The following is a 22,031-nucleotide window of genomic DNA, read 5'->3' on the forward strand; positions in this document are numbered from 1 at the left end:
TCGTAAGAAGTTGAACTTAAAAGGAATAATTTATCAGAAATATATCTGAAAGAATTTATCAGAAATAATAAGGGGATACTGACTTCCCACCGTATATATTTCTCGTTACTTGAATTCACTTGCCCTTTTCTTAAAACAGGATATATTTCGATCAGATTTTCTTTTCTTATTGAATATTTAAAAAAGGCTTCAATGCTTATTTACTTTCTAAGAATAAAAGTAAGTATATTCTGATGTATTTTTGACAATTTAGTATGTTTTGTCTTTCCTAAACGATGCGTATTTTTGTCAGTTTTCTTCCTTTTCTGCCTGAAATATGTAGAAAATATATTCAAATCAAACTTTCAGATTTTAATTACCTCCAATCCAACGTCCCCCGTTCGTGCTTTTGGTCTTGGTGGTTCGGAATTTCGGTATGCGATTTAGTTTCAGCTCTGCAACAGAAAAATATATCTGACACTAATGATGAATTAAAAATGTGTTTTACAACTATATAAAAAATAGTTGCAAAACGTGGTTGTTATAATAGGTATGGTCTCACGATTTATTTTTTTTTTGATTTTTTTTTTTGCGATCATACCTTACTCTTGGTATCTGGTCTTTATCCTTTGCTTTGAATAAAATCCGTATTTATTATTTCCCGCATTTCAAGTTTTTTCTTTATTTGCCACTTTCTTACCGGAATAGAAAATTATTCGCTAAATTTGGTGCTACTGATATTATGTGTACTCTGCGCCATCATCAACAGGAGCTAATTTCTGAAGCGTCCTTGAGGCTAGGCCATCATCATTGTCTCATCCATTTGTTTTTTGCTGTTTGATATTGGTATAGCTACTTATTTATTTATCTTGTGTGGTGAATTTTATTTCTTTTCCTTATTTTTTACTTCACTGTTTTTCGCTGTATGTGGGTTGCAGATATATATATATATATATATATATATATATATATATATATATATATATATATATATATATATATATATATATATATATATATATATATATATATATATATATATATATATATATATATATATATATATATATATATATATATAACCTTTGACTCTATAACAGAATTCCTCTTGTTTATTGGGGTAGCCCTTCTTTCTGTTTTCACGCTAATACACCTGCCTGTTTAATACCTTTTTTTTATATATACTTTTAATTTTCAATTAAAAAAATAGATAAATATGATACTTATTTTCCTCAGGAAAGCTTGGAAGTGATGTTAAATGTTCCTAAGAAAGTCAACGATGCTCTTCATTTATCTATGCTGGAAGGATGTGATCTATCGGTTGATAAATTGGGTGACGTTCTTCTTCAAGATACATTTCAGGTAAGTGCAATTGTGTCCTTGTGATTTCCTTTTTCTGAAGAAATATTTTCTATTAAATTTACTATTATTCCACCGAAACATCAAGATCTGCCTTTACTGCTATAATGCATTGTGTTGCTGTTTGTTTTTTGTTGTTGTTTTATTTCTGTTGCATTGTACCTATGTGTTGTATAAGCGTTTTCCTGGTTAAAATTGAAATATGTTTTTTAAGTTTTTTTTTAATGTTCTTTAAATCGAAGTTTAATAACATATCTCGCGTCATCTGAAACTTTTTGGGTCCCCGATAAGCCTTTTAATCATTTGCCTTTGATATTTAGCTATCGATCTGCGAAGAAATCAACACGCTGCTTTAAATGAAATTGCAATTCCGAAACCGGATTAAAAATAAGTTTGAAGTATATGAAGTCTATCTTAGCTCTATGATTTTCTACCTGGGTTCTACTGCCCTAGGAATGACGCATGGACGGAAAATAAATAGACATATCTATTAACAAATGAACTAACATTCTTCCCCCCCCTAGTAAGGAGGGAATTGTTGCCAAGTTTGCTTCTCACTCAATTGGACTATCTGTCTTGGCTTTTCCTACAAACTATTCCAATTTAATTCAAAGATCATTTTTTTTTAAAAGGTCTTATGCACGACTCATATAGAGGAATGACCAAGCTAGCCGAACGAGAGTTTCGGAACGAAGCAGTCTTTTGAGTTGGGAAGGTTTCAATTTCCTTTGGCTCCGGTTTTAAATACATGTCTTACTGGCTTGAAGTAATAACAAAATAAAACTTAAACAGAAAACTAATTATGAAGGCTACCTTACCGTTTTTCTGTCCAGGTTGTTTTGGTTTTCCATTTTACCCAATATCTTGGAAGTTTGACCAGCTTATTTTGTTTGATTTTCCCTATTTCTCCATCAAGTAACGTCGAAGGAAAAATTGTCCTGCTAGTTAAGGCAAACACTAGAAAATTGTCTAAAGTAAATTCTAGCAGTTGGAAATTGGTTTTCCCTTAATCAGATAGGAACTAACGCAACTGGATCTAAATTAATTCCTGTCGATGCTTTGTAAACAACTGATCATTTTGGATTGGTGTTTGTATTTTCCTTATCCCTCTTAATGAAGTCTTTTGTTTTGTTTTTTTTTTCAGTAAAAAAAAAGAAGCTGGGAACGTATAATTAATTAAGTTATTGTCAAAAACAGTCTTTTGATGAAATTGCACAGGTTTTGAACGTAGCACCCTCATAACGATTGCTTTTTGAGCCCAGGTATAGTCCAAGTCAAAAATGACAGGCCCTTGAAGGATGATAGAAGAACCCAATGCAAATCGATTCTACCATTACACATATTCCTATTTAGCTTAAACCGTTTTTTAGCTTAAACTGCATATTTCCTCTAAACTTAGCTGAATATTCAAGTTCTGACATTCTAAAATAAATCCTACCTTTTAGTCTTTTGCACAAAAAACTTTCTTTTAAAAATCATCTTTTTTTCTGCTATTCCGAAAACAATTTCTGTAATTCCTGGTATGTGCCACCAGGATCTTTGTTTTCAGTGAGTTTAAAAGGTAATATTTCTCATTTTTTATTTACTTACAATACGTTCCTTCGTTCTCCAGGGGGGGGGGGGGGCGTGTCCCACCTACTGGTGTCCTTGGGGAACCGCTGTACAACAGGTTTGTCCATCCTTATGAATCTGCCTTCAAAACCGTGGATATAATGGCCCTGTAAATATTTTTTTTCAAATCACCACCCTCTCAATGAGTATTCAAGGGGCGCATGTTTTTAGGAATATTAAAATTGAATGTAAACAAAGAGAGTTGATGTAGGGATTAGTAGAAATCCTTCATATTTAAGACATCCATGGGTCAAACTGCTCGTAGTAACAAACTGTAAGGCCCGAGAAACACTCGATATTTTTTCCGAGCGTGTCTTAGAGGTATATAGGATAGTTAGGATAGTATTGTGACGGACACATTGAGCAGTAAAAAAAAAAAAATTAAAAAAAAAAAAAAAAAAAAAAAAAAAAAAAAAAAAAAAAAAAAAAAAAAAAAAAAAAAAAAAAAAAAAAAAAAATAGCTAAGGCAAACGTTGATGGCAGCAACAGAGTTGTCACCACAATAAATGAACGGCAGAATAAACGATAGTTTATTTTGACGTCTAAGCCGAGATGGGGGTCTACGGAACTGAATGGAATCGGGTAAACTCGGTGTGTGTTTATTTATTTTATTTATTATAATTTGTTTTACTGCGTTACTTCCGATGAGAGAGCGTGTTTGCAGAGGGACTGTCATAAAAAAAAACTATTGGAATTCATAAATTAATTTATTTTTCTAGGAAGGGAGAGGGCAATCGTAAAGAAAAACAAAAGTTTGGGCCCAAATTAGCCACTGCCTTCGACTATAAACACATCAAAGCATATTTACCGTGACAAAAAAATGTTAATCCAATGTGTGTGTCCTAGACTAAACATTATTTTAACAAAGTTTGAATTCATTTACATTAAGAAAATTTCTACCTATCGATTTTCAGAATAGCTTTAAGTTTAGCGTTTCCCCCTCCCCAGTGCTTGTAAGTGTAATAAATTCATGCGAATATATTAGGGGGACAGACAGTGTATTTTTCAATATATTGAGGAGGGGGTAAAACTTGTCGTTTCTTTCAATTGTTTTCAATGAAAATACACTATTGATCTATTTATGGATTATATATGGTCTATTAGATTGACCTATTATATCGGTCTGATCTGTTATAATCCATCAGGTCTATTATGATCGACTGATGTTGCGACGGTAGAATGTTTACGGCACTCCGCGCTAGAGTAGCGTTGGCAAAAAAAAAAGCTCGGTAAAAAAGAAAAGCTCGGTAAAAAATGAAGAAAAAAAGCGCTTGGTAAAGCAAACTCTCGGTAAAAATGCCAAGTGCGTCTCGGGGCTAAGTCTTTCAATAGAAATTGAAACTCCAAAAAGTTCAATTACAACTTATGCAACAACAAAATATTGCTGTCATGTTTAAAACAAAATTCACGACGATTTTGAACACGTTAACGTGAATGTTGACATTCACCGGTGAATGTCCGAAATACCTTTTTTTTTTCTCCTTATATTTAGTCAGCACTGTCAGTCCATTTTTATGGCACTTGATATTAACCAAGTGACATATATCAATCGCCAATTCTGTCGGTCTGTCTGTCTGTCGGTCCCGGTTTTGCTACTTTAGGCACTTCCAGGTAAGCTAGGACGATGAAATTTAGCAAGCGTATCAGGGACCGGACCAGATCAAATTAGAAATAGTCGTTTTCCCGATTTGACGATCTGGGGGAGAGTGGGGGGCCGGTTGATTCGCAAAAAACAGAAAAAATGAAGTGTTTTTAACTTATGAGCGATTGATTGAATCTTAATGAAATTTGATGTTTGGAATGACATTGTGTCTCAGAGCTCTTATTCTAAATCTCGACCGGATCAGATGACCTTGGGGGGAGTTGGAAGGGGGAAACCCAAAGTCCCGGTTTTGCTACTTTAGGCACTTCCAGGTAAGCTAGGACGATGAAATTTGGCAAGCGTATCAGGGACCGGACCAGATTAAATTAGAAATAGTCGTTTTCCCGATTTGACAATCTGGGGGGAGGGAGTGGGGGGCCGGTTAATTTGGAAAAAATAGAAAAAAATGAAGTATTTTTAACTTATGAGCGGGTGATTGGATCTTAATGAAATTTGATGTTTGGAATGATATTGTGTCTCAGAGCTCTTATTTTAAATCCCGACCGGATCTGATGACATTGGGAGGAGTTGGAGGGGGGAACCTAAAATCTTGGAAAACACTTAGAGTGGAGGGATCGGGATGAAACTTGATGGAAAAAATAAGCGCAAGTCCCAGATACATGATTGACATAATCGGAACTGATTCGCTCTCTTTGGGGTAGTTTGGGGGGGGGGAGTAATTCTTAAAAATTAGAAAAAATGAGGTATTTTCAACTTACGAACGGGTGATCGGATCTCAATGAAATTTGATATTTAGAATGATATCGTGTCTTAGAGCTCTTATTTGAAATCCCGACCGGATCTGGTGACGGGGGCGGGGAGTTGGGAGGGGGGAAACCTAAAACTTGGAAAACACTTAGAGTGGAGGGATCGGGATGAAACTTGGTGGGAAAATAAACACAAGTTCTAGATAGATGATTGACATAAACGGAACGGATCCGCTCTCTTTGGGGTAGTTGGGGGGGGGGGGTATTTCTGAAAAATTAAAAAATGAGGTATTTTTAACTTACGAACGGGTGATCGGATCTCAATGAAATTTGAAATTTAGAAGGATATCGTGGCTCAGAGCTCTTATTTTAAACCCGACCGGATCTGGTGATATTGGGGGGAGTTGGGAGGGGGAAACCTAAAACTTGGAAAACACTTAGAGTGGAGGGATCGGGATGAAACTTGGTGGGAAAAAAACACGAGTCCTAGATACATGATTGACATAACCAGAACGGATCCGCTCCCTTTGAGGTAGTTGGGGGGGAGGGGTTTAATTCTGAAAAATTAGAAAACATGTTGTATTTTTAACTTACGAACGGATGATTGTATCTCCATGAAATTTGATATTTAGAAGGATATCGTGTCTCATAGCTCTTATTTTAAATCATGACCGGATCTGGTGACATTGGGGGAAGTTTGGGGTGGGGAAACCTAAAATGATGGAAAACGCTTAGATTGGAGGGATTGGGATGAAACTTGGTTGGAAAAATAAGCAGAAGTCTTGCATATTTGATTTACATAATTGGAACGGACCCGCTCAATTGGGGGGGGGGGTAATTCTGAAAAAAAGAAAAAATGACGTATTTTTAACTTACGAAGGAGTGGTTGGATCTTCATGAAATTTCATATTTAGAAGGACCTCGTAACTCAGATATCTTATTTTAAATCTCAACCGGACCAAGCCTAATTGGGGGGGGGGGGCAATTGGGGGGACCGGAGATCTTAGAAAATACTTAAAGCGGTGAGGTCAGGATGAAACTGGATGGGAAGAATAGAAACCTGTCTAAGATACGTGACTGACATAACTGGACCGGATCTGCTCTCTTTGGTGGAATTGGGGGGGGGGGTAATTTTGAAAATTGAGGTATTTGTAACTTACGAAAGGGTTACCAGATGTTAATGAAATTTGATATTTAGAAGGATCTTGTGCTTTAAAGTTCTAATTTAAAATTCCGACCAGATCCTGTGACATTCGGGGGAGTTGGAGGGGGAAACCGGAATTCTTGGAAAACATGAAAATTGGGGTATTTTTATCTTACGAATAGATGATCGGAGCGTAATGAAATTTGATTTTTAGAAGGAATTCATGTCTCAGAGCTCTTATTTCAAATCCCGACCAGATCTTTTGACATTGGGGGGGTTGGAGGTGGAAATCTTGGAAAAACACTTGGAGTGGAGGAATCGGGATGAAGCTTGGTGGATAGGATAAACAAATGTCCTTGATACGTGATTGACAGAATCGTACTGGATTCCCTCTCTTTGGGGGAGTTGGGGGGAGGGGTTCAGTGATTCGGCGAGTTCGGTGCTTCTGGACGTGCTAGGGCGATGAAAATTGGTAGGCGTGTCAGGGAGCTGCACAATTTGACTAGATAAAGTCGTTTTCCCAGATTCGACCATCTGGGGGGCAAAAGGGAGAGGAAAAATTAGAAAAAATTAGGTATTTATAACTTACGAGTGGGTGATCGGATCTTAATGAATTTTGATATTTAGAAGGACTCTGTGACTCAGAGCTCTTATTTTAAATCTTGACCGGCATTAAGCCTCTTATTTTCCTTTTTAAGTCAGTCTATTGATTCATAGAATTTTGTTAGAGCTCATACCATATGATCTCTTGGCTCTTAGCTCTTCTCGCCTCGTCACAAGTGCCATATGAGCTCTTAGCTCTTGTTCAGTTTTATGCATGACTTGATGGTGACAGGTCAGTTTGGGTTAGGTTTTTAAACCTATTTCTGAGATTTACTTTAACTTTAACTTTTACCATCAAAGCTTGCATAGGACTGAAAAAGCTGATTCGCAAAGCTAATTGAATCTAAGCAGAGAAAAGGGAATTTCCGACATTCACCGGTGAATGTCGACATTAACCAGATTTCGGACATTCACAGTAACAAATATACAATATGTATTAATTTTAAAGTTACTCATTAAAAGCGTTTGAAAATTTGCATAATTTAGCAACAGGAATTAAACTTCCCCAAAAAGAGGTTCCATCTTGATGGAAACTATATAATGAAGTTCAATATGCCTGAGAGACCTAAAGACACTAGTGGCAAATGTGAAATATATCCTTTTTGTATGAAGTGTTTCTGAATATATAAGAATGAAAATGTGCGCCAAATCTGGGATAGCCAATCCTGAGATGAATTTTGTAGAATGAAACCCAAGGGTGAAAGCTCCCTTCATATATAGCAGATGACGGTTTAATTTGGATACGTATACTTGATTTTGAAAAGCAACACATTGAATGAACTCTTGTCTTGAAGCATTGCCGTTTAAAAGCTAAATTTTGATTTTAAAATTTGGATTTGAGGGAGGTAGTTCTCCTTGCATTTAGGATAACTCTGGATATACTATGAGAAATGAACTACAAAAAACGGAACAGAATTTTTTTTTCTGAAATGAAACTTAAGAGCGACATTCCAACTTAAAAAAAGAAAGAAAATTATTCCGTATATGAGGGTGGCTGTCCTACTCAACCTGTCGCTCTTTATACTAATGTTTTATAGTACTTTAAAAATATCCCTCACTCCCATTCTACCTATCTTGTATTTGGGCAGTTGTTCTCAAAGAATCGGGACAAAAAGTCAAACTTTATTTTATAATTTTTTTTTGTTTAATCCACGGAAACCGTGAAAATCTATGACAAAAATGAGGGTCCGTGAAAAATCTACACCAATATAACTTTCGCATACAAACCAATGAGGTCCACCTACCCCACGTGCTGATCTCCTTATAATCTGCCCTCTACCAGGAGTGTTATGTTTGGTTGGAGGCAAATCATCTGACGCTTCCTGTGTTTTCCCCTAGATTCATCTAGGTACCCATTTGAAGCTGGCTGGACTTTTGGCTTGCCTTATAGGACAATGCTACTGATTCTCGCCCTTACCAAACAGCAGGCACAATTGAAACTCGAATTAGTGATCCTTAACTTCTGAGTTCAGTATCTTAGCCATTCGCCTTAGACAGGCTAGTAGTATAATAAAACCTATTCAGTAGCATCTATTCTAACCAATTAAGCACTATATTCTAAACTATAGCATTTTGAACTTGGGTATTATTGAAATTATTTGCTTAACTAGCTTTCTGTCATTAAAATCAATAATCAGTAAAAACAAATCTGATAAGGTCAAGTTAATTAGTATAATTTACTAAAGTAAGTAAAAAGGGGATTTCGCTTCTTTAATTATGCAGTTTTCTCTTAAAGGAATTATTCCTAATGAGCACCTCCAATGATGTCAAATTTGTCGGTTTCAAATCAGCAAAATATAAGGAACTTTTCGGAATACAGTTTTAAAAAATGATTTTTTCGTGTCCCTTGAAAGATACCTTATGACAACTATCGCTATGATCAATCAGTAGTGACAGCAAATTAAAATTTCCAGCATTAATTTTGTAGCTATGAATATATTACGATAGATTATACAACATTTTTGAGTTCTTTACTTTCGACCAATGGTCTTCTGCACTTGCTGGAAAAAAACAGAAATTAATAGCAAATTCATTTTTTTTTTGTCGTTAAGGAAATTAACGTTTCTAATTTTCTGATGGTAAACCTCAAGTGCTGAAATAATGTCTTCTTCCTGGAGACCGATTGATGATTTGTATTCAAAAAACGAGAAATTACTTCTATCTGTTTAGACAGAGTGCCGGAATTTATGAATTTGCTTGGAGTTTGGCCAAAAATGCACTTAAAGCTCAGTAGCTCCAAATCTACCTAAGATTGTTAGACATGTTTGATAGTGAAATCGATATGTTTTGGCGTCTTCTATCATCCTATAACGGCTGATCCTTGTTCATTCCGGAGAGCCTGTATGTTCTCTGCAATAAACCTGTTTTGCATGTTGAGTAAATCAGCAGGTGGCAATTCCTAATTATTATTTAGTCGTTTGTGGCCAAGTCCTACTTTGTTAGTTACTTAACGACCCTGTTTCCATCAAACGACCGACGATTTTGTGTGAATTCTTGATTTTAACGCTAGATGGCCTCCTCTACCACTTTCAATAAAAAAAAAAAAAAAATCGTAGAGCCGTACTTTAGATTCCAAAAAAAATTCATGTGGCGGAAGCGCATTAACTCTTCAAGAATTTTACAGTATTCATGGCAATATGTCCTTTTTAAACTTGGTCACTTTTCTCAGACAATAATCATTCTTTGTTTGTTGTCTCAAGTTAAAATATTGTGTTCTACCGTGACTTTGAAGGCTGAAAAAAAAAAAAAACAATTTCAAATTTTTGAAGTGATTTTTTGCATAACTACGATTTTCGAGATAGGAAGTTTTGTTTTGGCGCGGTCGATAATCATGAGGATATTATATCCCTTATAAGACTCATGATTGAGATTTTTTATCTGTAAAATCATAATTACCATTCTTACCAACTCTTTTCTTTAAGAATGGGGTAAAGCCTGGGTCTAGGGAAAGTTCTGGGAATTTAGAGAATGTTACCCCATATGAATTTGACTAACTTTTTTCTTTCATCAAAATATACATCTTTCTCAATATTTTTTCTGAATCATCAATAATAGATCTCGACCACCTAAATATTTAAGTACAATAATCAAAATGACGTGCATGCAAGATCTTTGGCAAGGTGTATGCTGTGCATGGTCACGTTCTGCGTGAACGGCCGTGCGGTTCATTATTTGTAATAAATAGTTCTTTAAAATGATTAGATGACAAGTAGTTTAAATCTTATGTCAGCTATTTCTATGTTCTTCTGTGTGCTCCGATTATTTCTTCATCTCACATATTGAGTGTCTTTTTCTTCCTCAAGTATTTCCTCTTTCCCAGACTGAATCTGGAACACTTCTTAAGTAATAGAAACAAAATCTTCGTGAAACCATGGTAATCTATCATCGTTAGAAAAAAATAACTCCTATATTACGACCGAAGAGCTTATCTTAGAAAAATGACTCCAGAGCTTGCGACATTAAGTAATTGAAAACATTACTTGATATAATGTCCTATAACGTTCGACTAGATTTTAATGTGTTTGGATAAGATTCAATTTATAAGACTTCCCGAGGAATTGTTTGAGTATATTTGTAGAAAAACCCCGAGGAACTGCGGATAAACAAATTCACCTTGTTGGCCAGGATAGGAGCCAGAAATTGAAAAGTAAAACCCATCCTCTAGTAAATCAGAAAAATATTGAGATTAGTTAAACGTAATATAACCATGCGGTAACATAGTGGATTGATACTCTGCTTGACTATGCGGGTTACGGAGTTAGACTCTCGCAATCGTAAGGTTAGGCAACAGGTTTCCTACTTTTCCCTCTAAAAAAAGATGGAGCAACTGAAGCATCGATTTGCTGCCCTAAATGTCATTAATAGCTCTGAAGGGTCTTTATTTTCTTTCGTGCAAGGACTATGCCTTTTAAATCCGATCCGAGACTTATCCTTAAGAATTATTCAAGGAGGATTTTAACATACATTAATTAGCACCTTCGGAAGCACTTAGTCAAGATTCATGTTCACTGTGCAATTTTTTGGTATAAAAAAAACTCTGCAGACAAATTGCTATAATGTTCTCAGGCAAAACGATGATTTTCTATCGTTCGATAGCTGAGATTTAGCTTTATTCATACATCGAACTACATTTTGAAGTTTGCTTCGTTTTTTTTTATTAATTAAAAATTGGTCAAAAATTTTTTGGAAATATTTTTCTTGATTCTAACGAACATCACTTTAGACTTATGAATAGTCTCGCTGATATTTTAGTTTCCCTTGCCATCGAAGGATTTTCAAAGTAACTCAGTTTAACTCTGGTCTAACCATTGATTACTATCTTTATCTGGCATTCTAAGGACAAAGCGGAGAACAAATAAACCAGTGGAAACTAGTTTTTCAATCAGATAAATATACTTGCTTATTCATTGGTGAATTTGTTTTTCGCTTTGTCCGTAAACCTCTTTACGGAAACGAGGCTTTTCCGGTATTGCAGTTGGATTTTTTATCAACATTGTAGCAAACAATTTGCCCTAAATGTCGCGCGAAAATGGTGAAATTTATGGAATTTTTCGCAAAGATTTTTGTTGGCGTTGGTTTGCTGTTGAGCCAAAAAGATCGACATGGAATCCGGCAGATTAAAAAGACAACGGAACTCGTGGAAACCATGACGTTACATTAATTTTTGTTTTGAAAATAATGCAAAATACAACTAAATGAGTGCACATTCTGAAAAAGGAATAGTTCAGTGCTTATCAAGGCATAACAGGAACGATCGTATAAACATGAAAAGAACTATACAGTGATATAGAAAATGACACTTAATAAATCCAAGCAAGAAATGGTCTACAACGACATACCACTGCAATATGCATAACAACAGTTAAGTAGGATAGACTACTGTCAATTCTTCTTGTAATTACTACTTGATTTTATTTTTAAATACTGAAAGAAAACAAAGCAAACATTTATGCTTTAGATATTCTTGTTTATGAAAAAAAAGAGTTCTGATTATCATGTTTATTGAAGTTAATGTGAAATCCTTGTGAAAACAATGCAAGAATAGGGCCAGAATAAATTTGTAAATATGCTCTACGCGTAATAAGCAAGATAAACCCTCTCCTCTTTTGTGTAATTTGGAAATATGTGCAATTTGGTAATATAGGTGTAGAAACATTCTTTCATTGTTTACTCCGAGAAACATCAAACAGTTCGTGGTAACGTAAGGTAAGGAGCGATCCGGCTCAATAGTAACCGAAACTCTAAAAAACGGAATTTTTTGATACCAATAGTTACATCAAAAGAATCGCATTTTAATGCTGATTTTAAATATATAAGTTTCATCAAGTTTAGTCTCACCCATCAAAAGTTACGAGCCTGAGAAAATTTGCCCTGTTTTAGAAAATAGGGGGAAAGACCCCCTAAAAGGTATAGAATCTTAACGAAAATCACACCATCAGATTCAGCGTATCAGAGAACCCTACAGTACAAGTTCCAAGCTCTTATCTACAAAAATGTGGAATTTTGTATTTTTTTGCCAGAAGACAAATCACGGATGCATGTTTATTTGTTTTTTTTTCTTTTTCCCAGGGGTGATCGTATCGACCCAGTGGTCCTAGAATTTTGCTAAAGGGTTCATTCGAACCGAAATGAAAAGTTCTTGTGCCCTTTTTAAGTGACCAAAAAAATTGGAGGGCACCTAGGCCCCCTCCCACGCTCATTTCTTTCCCAAAGTCGTCGGATCAAAATTCTGAGATAGCCATTTTATTTAGCATAGTCGAAAAACCTTATAACTATGTCTTTGAGTACGACTTACTCCCCCAAAGTCCCCGTGGGAGGGGCTGCAAGTTACAAACTTTGGCCAGTGTTTGCATATAGTAATGGCTATTGGGATGTGTACATACGTTTTCAGGAGGGTTTTTTGGTTGGGAGGAGGGGTTGAGAAGAGAGAGTTATGTGGGGGAAACTTTTCATGGAGAAATTTGTCATGGGGGAAGAAGAAGATTTCCATGAAGGGGGCGCTACATTTTCTAGCATTATTTAAAAAAATTATGAAAAAATAAATATGAAAAAGTTTTTTTTAACTGAAAGTAAGGAGTAGCATTAAAACTTAAAACGAACAGAAAATATTACGCATATAAGGGGTTCACCTCCTCCTAATACCTCACTCTACGCTAAAGTATTTTTAGAAATGTCAACTATTTATTCTACGGCCTTTGTGATTCAGGGGACAAAATTTAAACTTTAGTGTAAAGAGCGAGGTATTGACGAGTGGGCGAACCCACTCATATACGTAATAAAAACACGAATATAGAAGTTTGTTACGTAAGCTAATTCGTAAGTTACGTATATCTTACTAATGGAAACGTTCGTAAAAAACTAAAAGTTCTAGTTGCCTTTTTAAGTACCCAAAAAATTGGAGGGCAACTGGGCCTCCTCCCCCTCCTTTTTTCTCATAATCATTAGATCAAAACTACGGGAAAGCCATTTAGCCAAATAAATAAATGTGCAAATTTCGCTTTAATTATTTATCTGCGGGGAGCCGAAAATCAAAACATGGATTAACTAAAAAACGTTCAGAAATTAAATAAAAAAACTAGTTTTTTTAAACTGAAATTAAGGAGCGACATTAAAACCTAAAGCGAACAAAACTTACCCCGTATATGAAAGGGGCTGTTCCTTCCTCAACGTCCTGCTCTTTACGCTAAAGTTTTTACTGTTTAAAAGGTAGATTTGAGAGAAAGACTCAAACTTTAGCGCAAAGAGAGAGGCGTTGAAGAGGGGACAGCCCCTTTCATATACGGGGTAATTTTTGATCGTTTTAGGTTTTAATGTCCTTCCTTACTTTCAGTTAAAAAACAACTTGTTTTTTTTTTATATTTAATCTATCTAGACTTGAGCCCATTGTTAGGAGAAGCCAGGGTAGCGTTAAAAAGGGGGTTTTTGGCTGAAACGTACGAGAAAATATTAATTCGTCAGATGTTAACGTGGTGGGATAGCCTATTACTCTATTTCTCGTTTCAGACAAGAAAAGGAAAGCTATATCTTGAAGTTTTTACTGTCGAGTCCTTGACATGAAATATTAGTGATTTATGTTAAACATTATACCCACTTATTTACGAGTCTAGCCTTTGCCAGACTATGATAAAAAAAGAAGAAAAAACGCTTTTATAATGCTAAGGACGAAAAATGGAAAAAAAAAAATTCTGACAACAAGAATTGGCTTTATGCAATTTGCAGTGTATAGCTAATTTGGCACTGTGAGGGTTGGTGACTATATTATAAATAAAATAAGAAACATAAAAAAAAATTGTGACATACCATTACTATATAGACTAAAGAATTATTATTGTCATATCTTCTGGTTTTTTGTATAGCAAATGTGTTAATTGATAAAAAAAAGTAGGTGGAATGAAAATAAAGAGAGAGAAAATTAGAATTAGGCTTAGTTTATATTTTATAGCTTGTGTGACACTGTTCTGGTTGGCGCCTAAGTCAGCTTACAATTTTCAAAATAAAATACACTTGTCATAAATTCTCTCCCTGAGGGTATAAGGGTAGAAGATAATATTAGCCAGCTCAGAAGTAGGTTGAAACTAAGCATCAGCACTGTTTCTGTTTTTGAGAAAAACAGAAACAGAAAAAAACAGTTAGAAAAAAAACAGAACAGAAACAGAAACAGGTCAAACAAAAACAGGTGACCTGTTTCTGTAATCTATTCTGTTTTTCGAAAAAACAGAAAACAGCTGTTTTTTAAAAAAAAAACAGCTGTTTTAACAGCTGTTTTTCCTGTTTTTTCCTTACTTCTTCTATTTCTAATAGGAAAGAAAACATCTTCTTGTTAAATCCTTGTAGTCACATACAAAAGATGAGCAACTTCGTGTAATTCAACACACTAGCGTATTTTTAGGGGGGGGGCGAAATTTGTCATAAAATGTGTCCAATCGGGTGATACCAACGCTATATTCCTTTCAAGCTTAAATGTCATTTATAATTGACAATTTACCCTAGTTGCTCTTAGACCGTTGCTTTAGCGGTAAACCATTGCTCAAAGCATATACCAACACTATATTCACCGCTTAAAGCACGGATGCTTTCAAGCCGAGGCTACTTAGACCGCTGCTTGCTAATATATACCAGACAGACACAGAGTCATCCCATCTAGCTTATGTCCACCGCTTAAGTTAGAGGCTATTTAGACCGTTGCTATAGCGGTAACCCATTGCTCTAAGCAAATACCAACGCTCTATGGTTAGACCATTGCTCTAGTGGTAATAACCCTCCGCTATACACATATCAAGGTGCCTAGGTTCACCGCTTAAAGTACGGATGCCTTCAAGCCGTGGCTTGTTGGATCGCTGTTCTAGCGGTAACCCATTGCTCTAAGTAAATACCAACGCTATATTCCTCTTTTATATGGGATTTCATTGAACCCATGTTTGCCGCTTAAAGCACGAATCCTTAAAGCCGTCAATGGTTAGACCGTTGCTCAAGCGGTAATAGCCATCCGCTACACATATACCAACAGTAGAGACATTGTCATATGGGGTTCCCATCTAGCACATGTCCACTGTATAGCGTTCAAGCTTCTCTCTCTTTCTCTATCTCTCTCTTTCGCTCAGATTTACCCCGCCGTGAATTAGCATGAGAGGTTGACTCTAGTTGAGCATTGTGGAGTGACATGCATGAGAGGAAAATTTTCAAGTAGTCAACCCGTAGTCAACGGGTTGACTCTATTTCGGCATTTTCAAGGGACATGCATGCACGGAGAGGTGTAGCATAAATGGGAGACACTCACAACGGCAATCAAAGGGGTAAAATTAACCTTGACTGGGTTGCCCACTTAATTGGACAATCTGTCTTAGCTTTTTTCTACAATTGGCCATGACTTTGACTTTTCCCACAACTATTCCCTTTTTGTTTAAATTCAAAAATCAACGGTATCATGGTATCATGCCCGCTAGATGTGCGTTTCGGTACGGTAGGTACGGGTAGGTATCATGCGTTTCGGTATCATGCCCGCTAGATAGCGTTGCATTTAAAAAAAAAAAAAAACAGAAAAAAAACAGAAAACAGTTAAAAAAAAAACAGAAACGGAAAAAAACAGATGAAAAAAAAACAGAACAGAAACAGAAACAGGTAAAACAAAAACAGGTAGCCTGTTTCTGTTTTCTGTTCTGTTTTTTGTAAAAACAGAAACAGAAACAGGCAGAAACAGGCAAGAAAAAACAGAAACAGAAACAGAAAACAGAAACAGTGCCGATGCATAGTTGAAACGTTACCATCTGGGAAGTTCTTAATGATTTATATTAATCTTTATTTATCTGATCTATTTATTTATTCGTTTTTTTTTCGTTTTTTTTTTCATTTTTATTTGTTAGTAAAGTATGGATATATATTAGTAGTAGGTTATAAGGATGGAAAGAACCACCATACACAACCCAAGGCGTTTCCCTGATGGTTGTTGAGCTACGATGTAAGTGTTAAATTTTTTTATCATATAGTTTAAAGTTTGGGATTTCTTTTTGGTTCGTATATGAAATATAATGTTTACAAACAAATACTATATAATGAAATAACATAAAATGAAATATTATTGGCCAAAGATTAAAGAAGAGGGAATGCAACAGGAAATAAAGACAGTGAGAGCAGAATTAGGCCAAATATATGTTGTATAACTCGCTTGGCCTGCACCAGTAATTTTACAATTTCAAAATAAAATAAACTATTTGTAAATGAGTGTAATTTATTTGTATGTATGAAATATAACAGTCCATTATTGTGGATATCAATGTATCGTCCTTAATGCTATGCTGCGTATTTTCGGCGCTTACAGGCATACGCACTGAACGGTCTCGCCCACGTTGAGACCTATCTCCAATAGAACCATATTCTTGAAATATTCATCAAGTCAATTATTGTGAGTTTAGTCTATGGAATGACGTATAAGAGCTCTCTGTTGCAAATATTGAGCGTTCATTTTGAATAAAATTCAATTATCTTTTCTCTTTCTTTTGTTTTATGTTCTTTCTGTTCATATTTGAATTCTCATCGGTTTAGTTTTATAATCCTTAAAAGAGAAAGTCAAAACTAATTATCTGAAAAAGGTATTTAAAAAAAAGGTATTCATGAAAAAGTGACTCATGTGCCACTCTCTTTTTGGTGGCAGTTTATGGAATAAACTGAATGTATACAATATACAAATCAAGCGTTTTGTTTGTTTGAAATGAGCAGTTTTTTTTAAGTCTTAAGCAACATAGAAACATTCTAGTAGCATTCACATATAAAATAAAATATTGTCACATTTCCTAGCTGGAATCCATTTTTCTTTTTGTACGGTGATGCGATGCGGTGCTGTGATCAAGCTAGAACAGAAAAGCCTACTAAAGTGACTCGCTACAGTTAATTTTTTTATTTTATTTTAGCTTCGAGTAAAAAAATGGCTCTATTTTGAAAAGTCCTTTTAATCTCGCATTTGCTTTCTCCTTTTCTTCCACCCACAAAGAACTCACGACCTCCGAGTTTTCTACAAACTAACCGTTTTGTCCGAAGTATTCCACGTGTTGAAGTTTCCTTTCCTATTTAAATATTCAAATTTTTCATTTTCAATTTCAGGTATGGGATCCAAAGCCTATAATCCGAAAAGCCAGAGAACGCCATATATTTCTCTTTGAGCTTTATTTATTGTTTAGCAAGGAAACTAAGGATTCAAATGGAAAAGCAAAATATCTTTACAAGCATAAATTTATGGTAAGTTTCTGTTTGGATAAGCTCATTCGTGAATATTCCTAACTTCGTTGATATGAAACGACCTTAATTTAAAAAATTTTAATACTGAGACAACCGCAATGTCCAACCAATAATCGAAACCGATTTCAACGCTAGTGGTTAATATATTTGGTAAGAATCTCGAACAAAAAGTAAAACGTTTTTTTTTTTATCCTATTTCTGTTTTACTAGATAAGTTAACCGTTTAATACTTCTTTTTTTAAATGATTCACTATTAATATTTTGTATGTACCAGACCTCTAGTATTAATTGCTTTTTACTTTCAATGTATTTTATTTATTTATTATTAGTTAAAAACGGGTGAGTAAAATAAAGAACAACAAAAATTATATTGCCCCTATTTTTCTTCTTTCCCCTCAGTAATTGTTTAAACATAATCGTTTCTACGAGACAAAAAACTCCCTTACTACATCCATTCAATTCATCTGGAAGTTCATTTCGATATGCTGGGTAGAAAATAAAGATATCATATATTTTTTTCCGGAAGGCTAAATGCCGGGGGGATAAGTGCCAAGAACTGTTTCAAGTTTTAATGTTGCTCCTTTCTTTCAGTTGAAAAAAACTATTTTTTTTTATTATTCCATTCAAATATAGGATCGTGTCTAACAGATTCTATGGGTTTTTATAATACAATGCTCGCATAACTTTATTTTAGTAAATACTTAATATGTTTAAAGGCAGACTGAAGGTAAATGACAACACTTTCAAGCAATCAATAACATAATGATGTACTAGAGAAAAAATATAACATCCTTGAAACCACTCCCGGGAACGTAAACTTGATTTTGTGCATCATATTAATACACTGAATCTTTTAATGAGCTATTTACTGTACCTCATCCGTCATAAGTTATAAATTCGAAAATCTCTTTGTAATTAAAACCTGAGGTTTAAAACCTTAGGCTGTACCCCTTCTCCAAATAGTTTTATTTGTTTTTGCTTATTATTTAACTATTGTTCGCTTATATTTAATAAGCAGTAATTCACTACTGTTTAATTTAAACGTAAAACCGTAAAAGAGAATTTTACCTGTTCTTAGAAGTTAGGACCATTAAATATGATGTTATATGTATGATTATTTTTCTATATATCTGACTTTATAATATATATATATATATATATATATATATATATATATATATATATATATATATATATATATATATATATATATATATATATATATATATATATATATATAATATTACAATTATTTTGTTTATCTATATCCTAACTTTTCATTTCGCCTTACCTACCAGAAGCAATTAATTTGCTGTCTCTAGTGACATGTCTAAACGCACTAGAGAGAGCATAAATTATCTGGAAAGAGAAAACACACCTGCTTTAGAAAGTGTTTATCGTCTGCTCCCTAATTTTTAGGAGAATTTTTACAGGCGATTTGCCAGCATGTCAGGTCGAAAGTTTTTCGCGATCTGAATGAAACTATCCATGTGTTTATTTTGTTTAATTGAATCTCTTCCTTTTTTCAGACATCGGAACTAGGAGTTACCGAGCATATTGAAGGGGACGAGGCCAAATTTGCTATTTGGACTGGAAGAACACCCACTGTTGACTATCGTATTGTTCTAAAGGTAATGTCGATTTTTTTGTAATTATTCTTAATTAACCATAATTAATCAGAATCATTTCAAAATGAATCAATCGACTTGTTAGCTATATAGGAAGTAAGAAAGAATGTTTTCAGGTAAGAAAACATGCCTTCAATAAAAAAAATCTGAGCATTGCAATGGGAACTTTTTTTTATGTGCGACGAAATTTGAAAAATTCCTGATATATAAGCCTGAAATACTCTTTTTAAAGTATTTTGCCCTTCATGCCATCTCAGAAAAAACTGTGCAAGCACTCAGCTATTTATGGCACATATCCCTGCTATTTAATATGTCATTTTAAACTAGAAATGCATCATCGTTGGTGACAGGCTGCATCGTATTTGGCTAACAAATTTTACAACGGAAAAAAAATAAGTATAAGAAAAAAAAAGAAACGAATAAAAAACGAAAAAAAATAATGAATAAACAAAACATCAGTAGTCACATTATAGTCTTAAAATTTTGCAAACTTGGAGCAGCATGGGACCTCTTTGTATATGAAGCGTTCGACCTAAGTGTATTGAAACAGGGTTGTCACTCCTTGGTGTTTTTCCCAAGATCGTGGGATTTTAGTCCCGAGCTGAGGGTCTTGGGAAAATAAAACATTTGACATTACCCTCAAAGAGTATAGGCAAATAAAAATACATATTAGTATTGTTTATTACCTTTGGATTTTCTTCAAACATTTTACTTTTGCTATTGAATTTTGAATATTATTCGATTTTTTTTTGGCAGTTCAAATATTGAAAACTGATAACAGAGTTATCCTTTGGCGTTATAATATGGGTATAGTCGAATCTACCAACTACTTACGTCATTGACAGCGCGGCATTGCCTAGGAGAATCAAGAGATAGTGTGGCATTTTCCGGAGTGATTCAAAACAAGCTTGATTACAATTTACCTAAATTTAAAATTTAAACTGAAAGCATAATTGACTTGTATTCAACCTAGTATCCTATCCGATCGGAGATAATTCCATGATGGAGATTTTCTCATAAGAAGTTTTCTTTCGTAATATGTAATATGTTCCTTTCGTATACATATCTATTGGTCAGTTACCATTTGGAATAGTCTTATTGCAAAAGTAATGTCTTCAATAGTTTAGTTAAATTGCAGCAAGATAAATTTTAGCTGTATGTATTCAGCGGCTTTAACTTGGGAAAATTTAGTTTGTGGAGTGGGGGGGGGGGCAAAATTTATCTTTTTATGCCCAAAGAGAGGGCAAAGTTGTCATTTTTAAATTTTTGAACGAAATATATAAAAAGTATTTTTTAATAGAAATACCCGTTAAAAAGGTATTCTTCAAAATCTAGTAGGCAGAGGCCCCATCCATGCCAATCCTCCAATATAATTCTTCAATCTGCTAACATAAATCTTTTGTTCACATAGGATAATTGGTTAGTAACTAATCCTATTCCAATTGGTTTTCGCACCGCTCTGGTACTGAATACCTGTATCATTTTTCACCTAAAGCCATCGTAGAATTAGATTGCCTCTTTTTAGAGATCTTGAGATGACTTTGCGTGACTTTGAGGTGTGCCAGAAACAAATGCAAATACATATAATAATTCAAATAGATATAATAGGTATGTTCATAATGAACTATGATACATTAGTTAATGAATTTGTATCTTTTTGGGAAAACAAAAGTACAGGCGTTCGATACCAGGGTGGTGCTAAGGCCGAATTGGAGTACCACCGATAACTAGTCGAGCAGTCTTGTCTTCTTGTCAGTTAACATGTTTTTTTTAACTGAAAGTAAAAAGGGAACTTGGACTTCTAATTTCCGTTAGAATGAGCCCTTGTGCGACATTCTAGGACCACTGGGTCGATACGATCACCCGTTGGAAAAAAAAACAAACAAAAAATAAACACGCATCCGTAATATGTCTTCTTGCAAAAAATACAAAATTCCACATTTTTATAGATAGGAGCTTGCAACTTCTGCAGTAGGGTTCTCTGATGGTGTGATTTTTGTTGAGATTATGTGACTTTTAAGGGGGGTTTCCAACTATTTTCTAAAATAAGGCAAATCATCTTAGGCTCGTAACTTACGATGGGTAAGGCTAAACTTGATGAAACTTATATAATTAAGATCATCATTAAAATTTGATTCTTTTAATGTAGCTATTGGTATCAAAATTCTATTTTATAGAGTTTCGGTTACTATTGAGCCGGGTCGCTCCTTACTACAGTTCGTTACCACGAACTGTTTGAAATGTGGATCTCTTGAAAAATTGCTTTTAATATTCCAATACCGTAGAAATCATCATAAACAACAACATAAAACGCATATAAAAGACCCACTCCACCTAAAGAATTAAACTGCTCTAAGGCCTAGTTTGAATGCATTGGATTCATTTATTTCCAATTGTTAAAGTCAAATTTTTACATTAATTCTAGGTAGCCGTTTTAAGAACTAAAAGGATTGCAGTTCACTTAAGGGATTAAGGATCAATCAGTGCGCGGTAACGAACTGTAAGTAAGGAGCGACCCGGCTCAATAGTAACCTAAACTGTTAAAAACGGAATTTTGATACCAATAGATACATCAAAAGAATCAGATTTTTAATGTCGATTTCAAATATATTAAGTTTCATTAAGTTTAG

General features: G+C 34.5%; 1 protein-coding gene across 3 annotated transcripts in view; it reads left to right on the forward strand.

Moving 5' to 3' along the window:
* The window catches only part of LOC136032165 (triple functional domain protein-like), a 393,821-nt gene that overhangs the window by 135,908 nt on the left and 235,882 nt on the right, over positions 1–22,031 (forward strand). For all 3 annotated transcript variants that reach the window (XM_065712353.1, XM_065712354.1, XM_065712355.1), the window contains exons 25-27: positions 1,216–1,341; positions 17,639–17,773; positions 19,303–19,404. In XM_065712353.1, coding sequence (XP_065568425.1) covers positions 1,216–1,341; positions 17,639–17,773; positions 19,303–19,404 — 363 coding nt within the window. The remainder of the gene's footprint in view (positions 1–1,215; positions 1,342–17,638; positions 17,774–19,302; positions 19,405–22,031) is intronic.

The sequence above is a fragment of the Artemia franciscana genome, chromosome 10 (genome assembly GCF_032884065.1).
Source record: "Artemia franciscana chromosome 10, ASM3288406v1, whole genome shotgun sequence".
NCBI lineage: Eukaryota > Metazoa > Arthropoda > Branchiopoda > Anostraca > Artemiidae > Artemia > Artemia franciscana.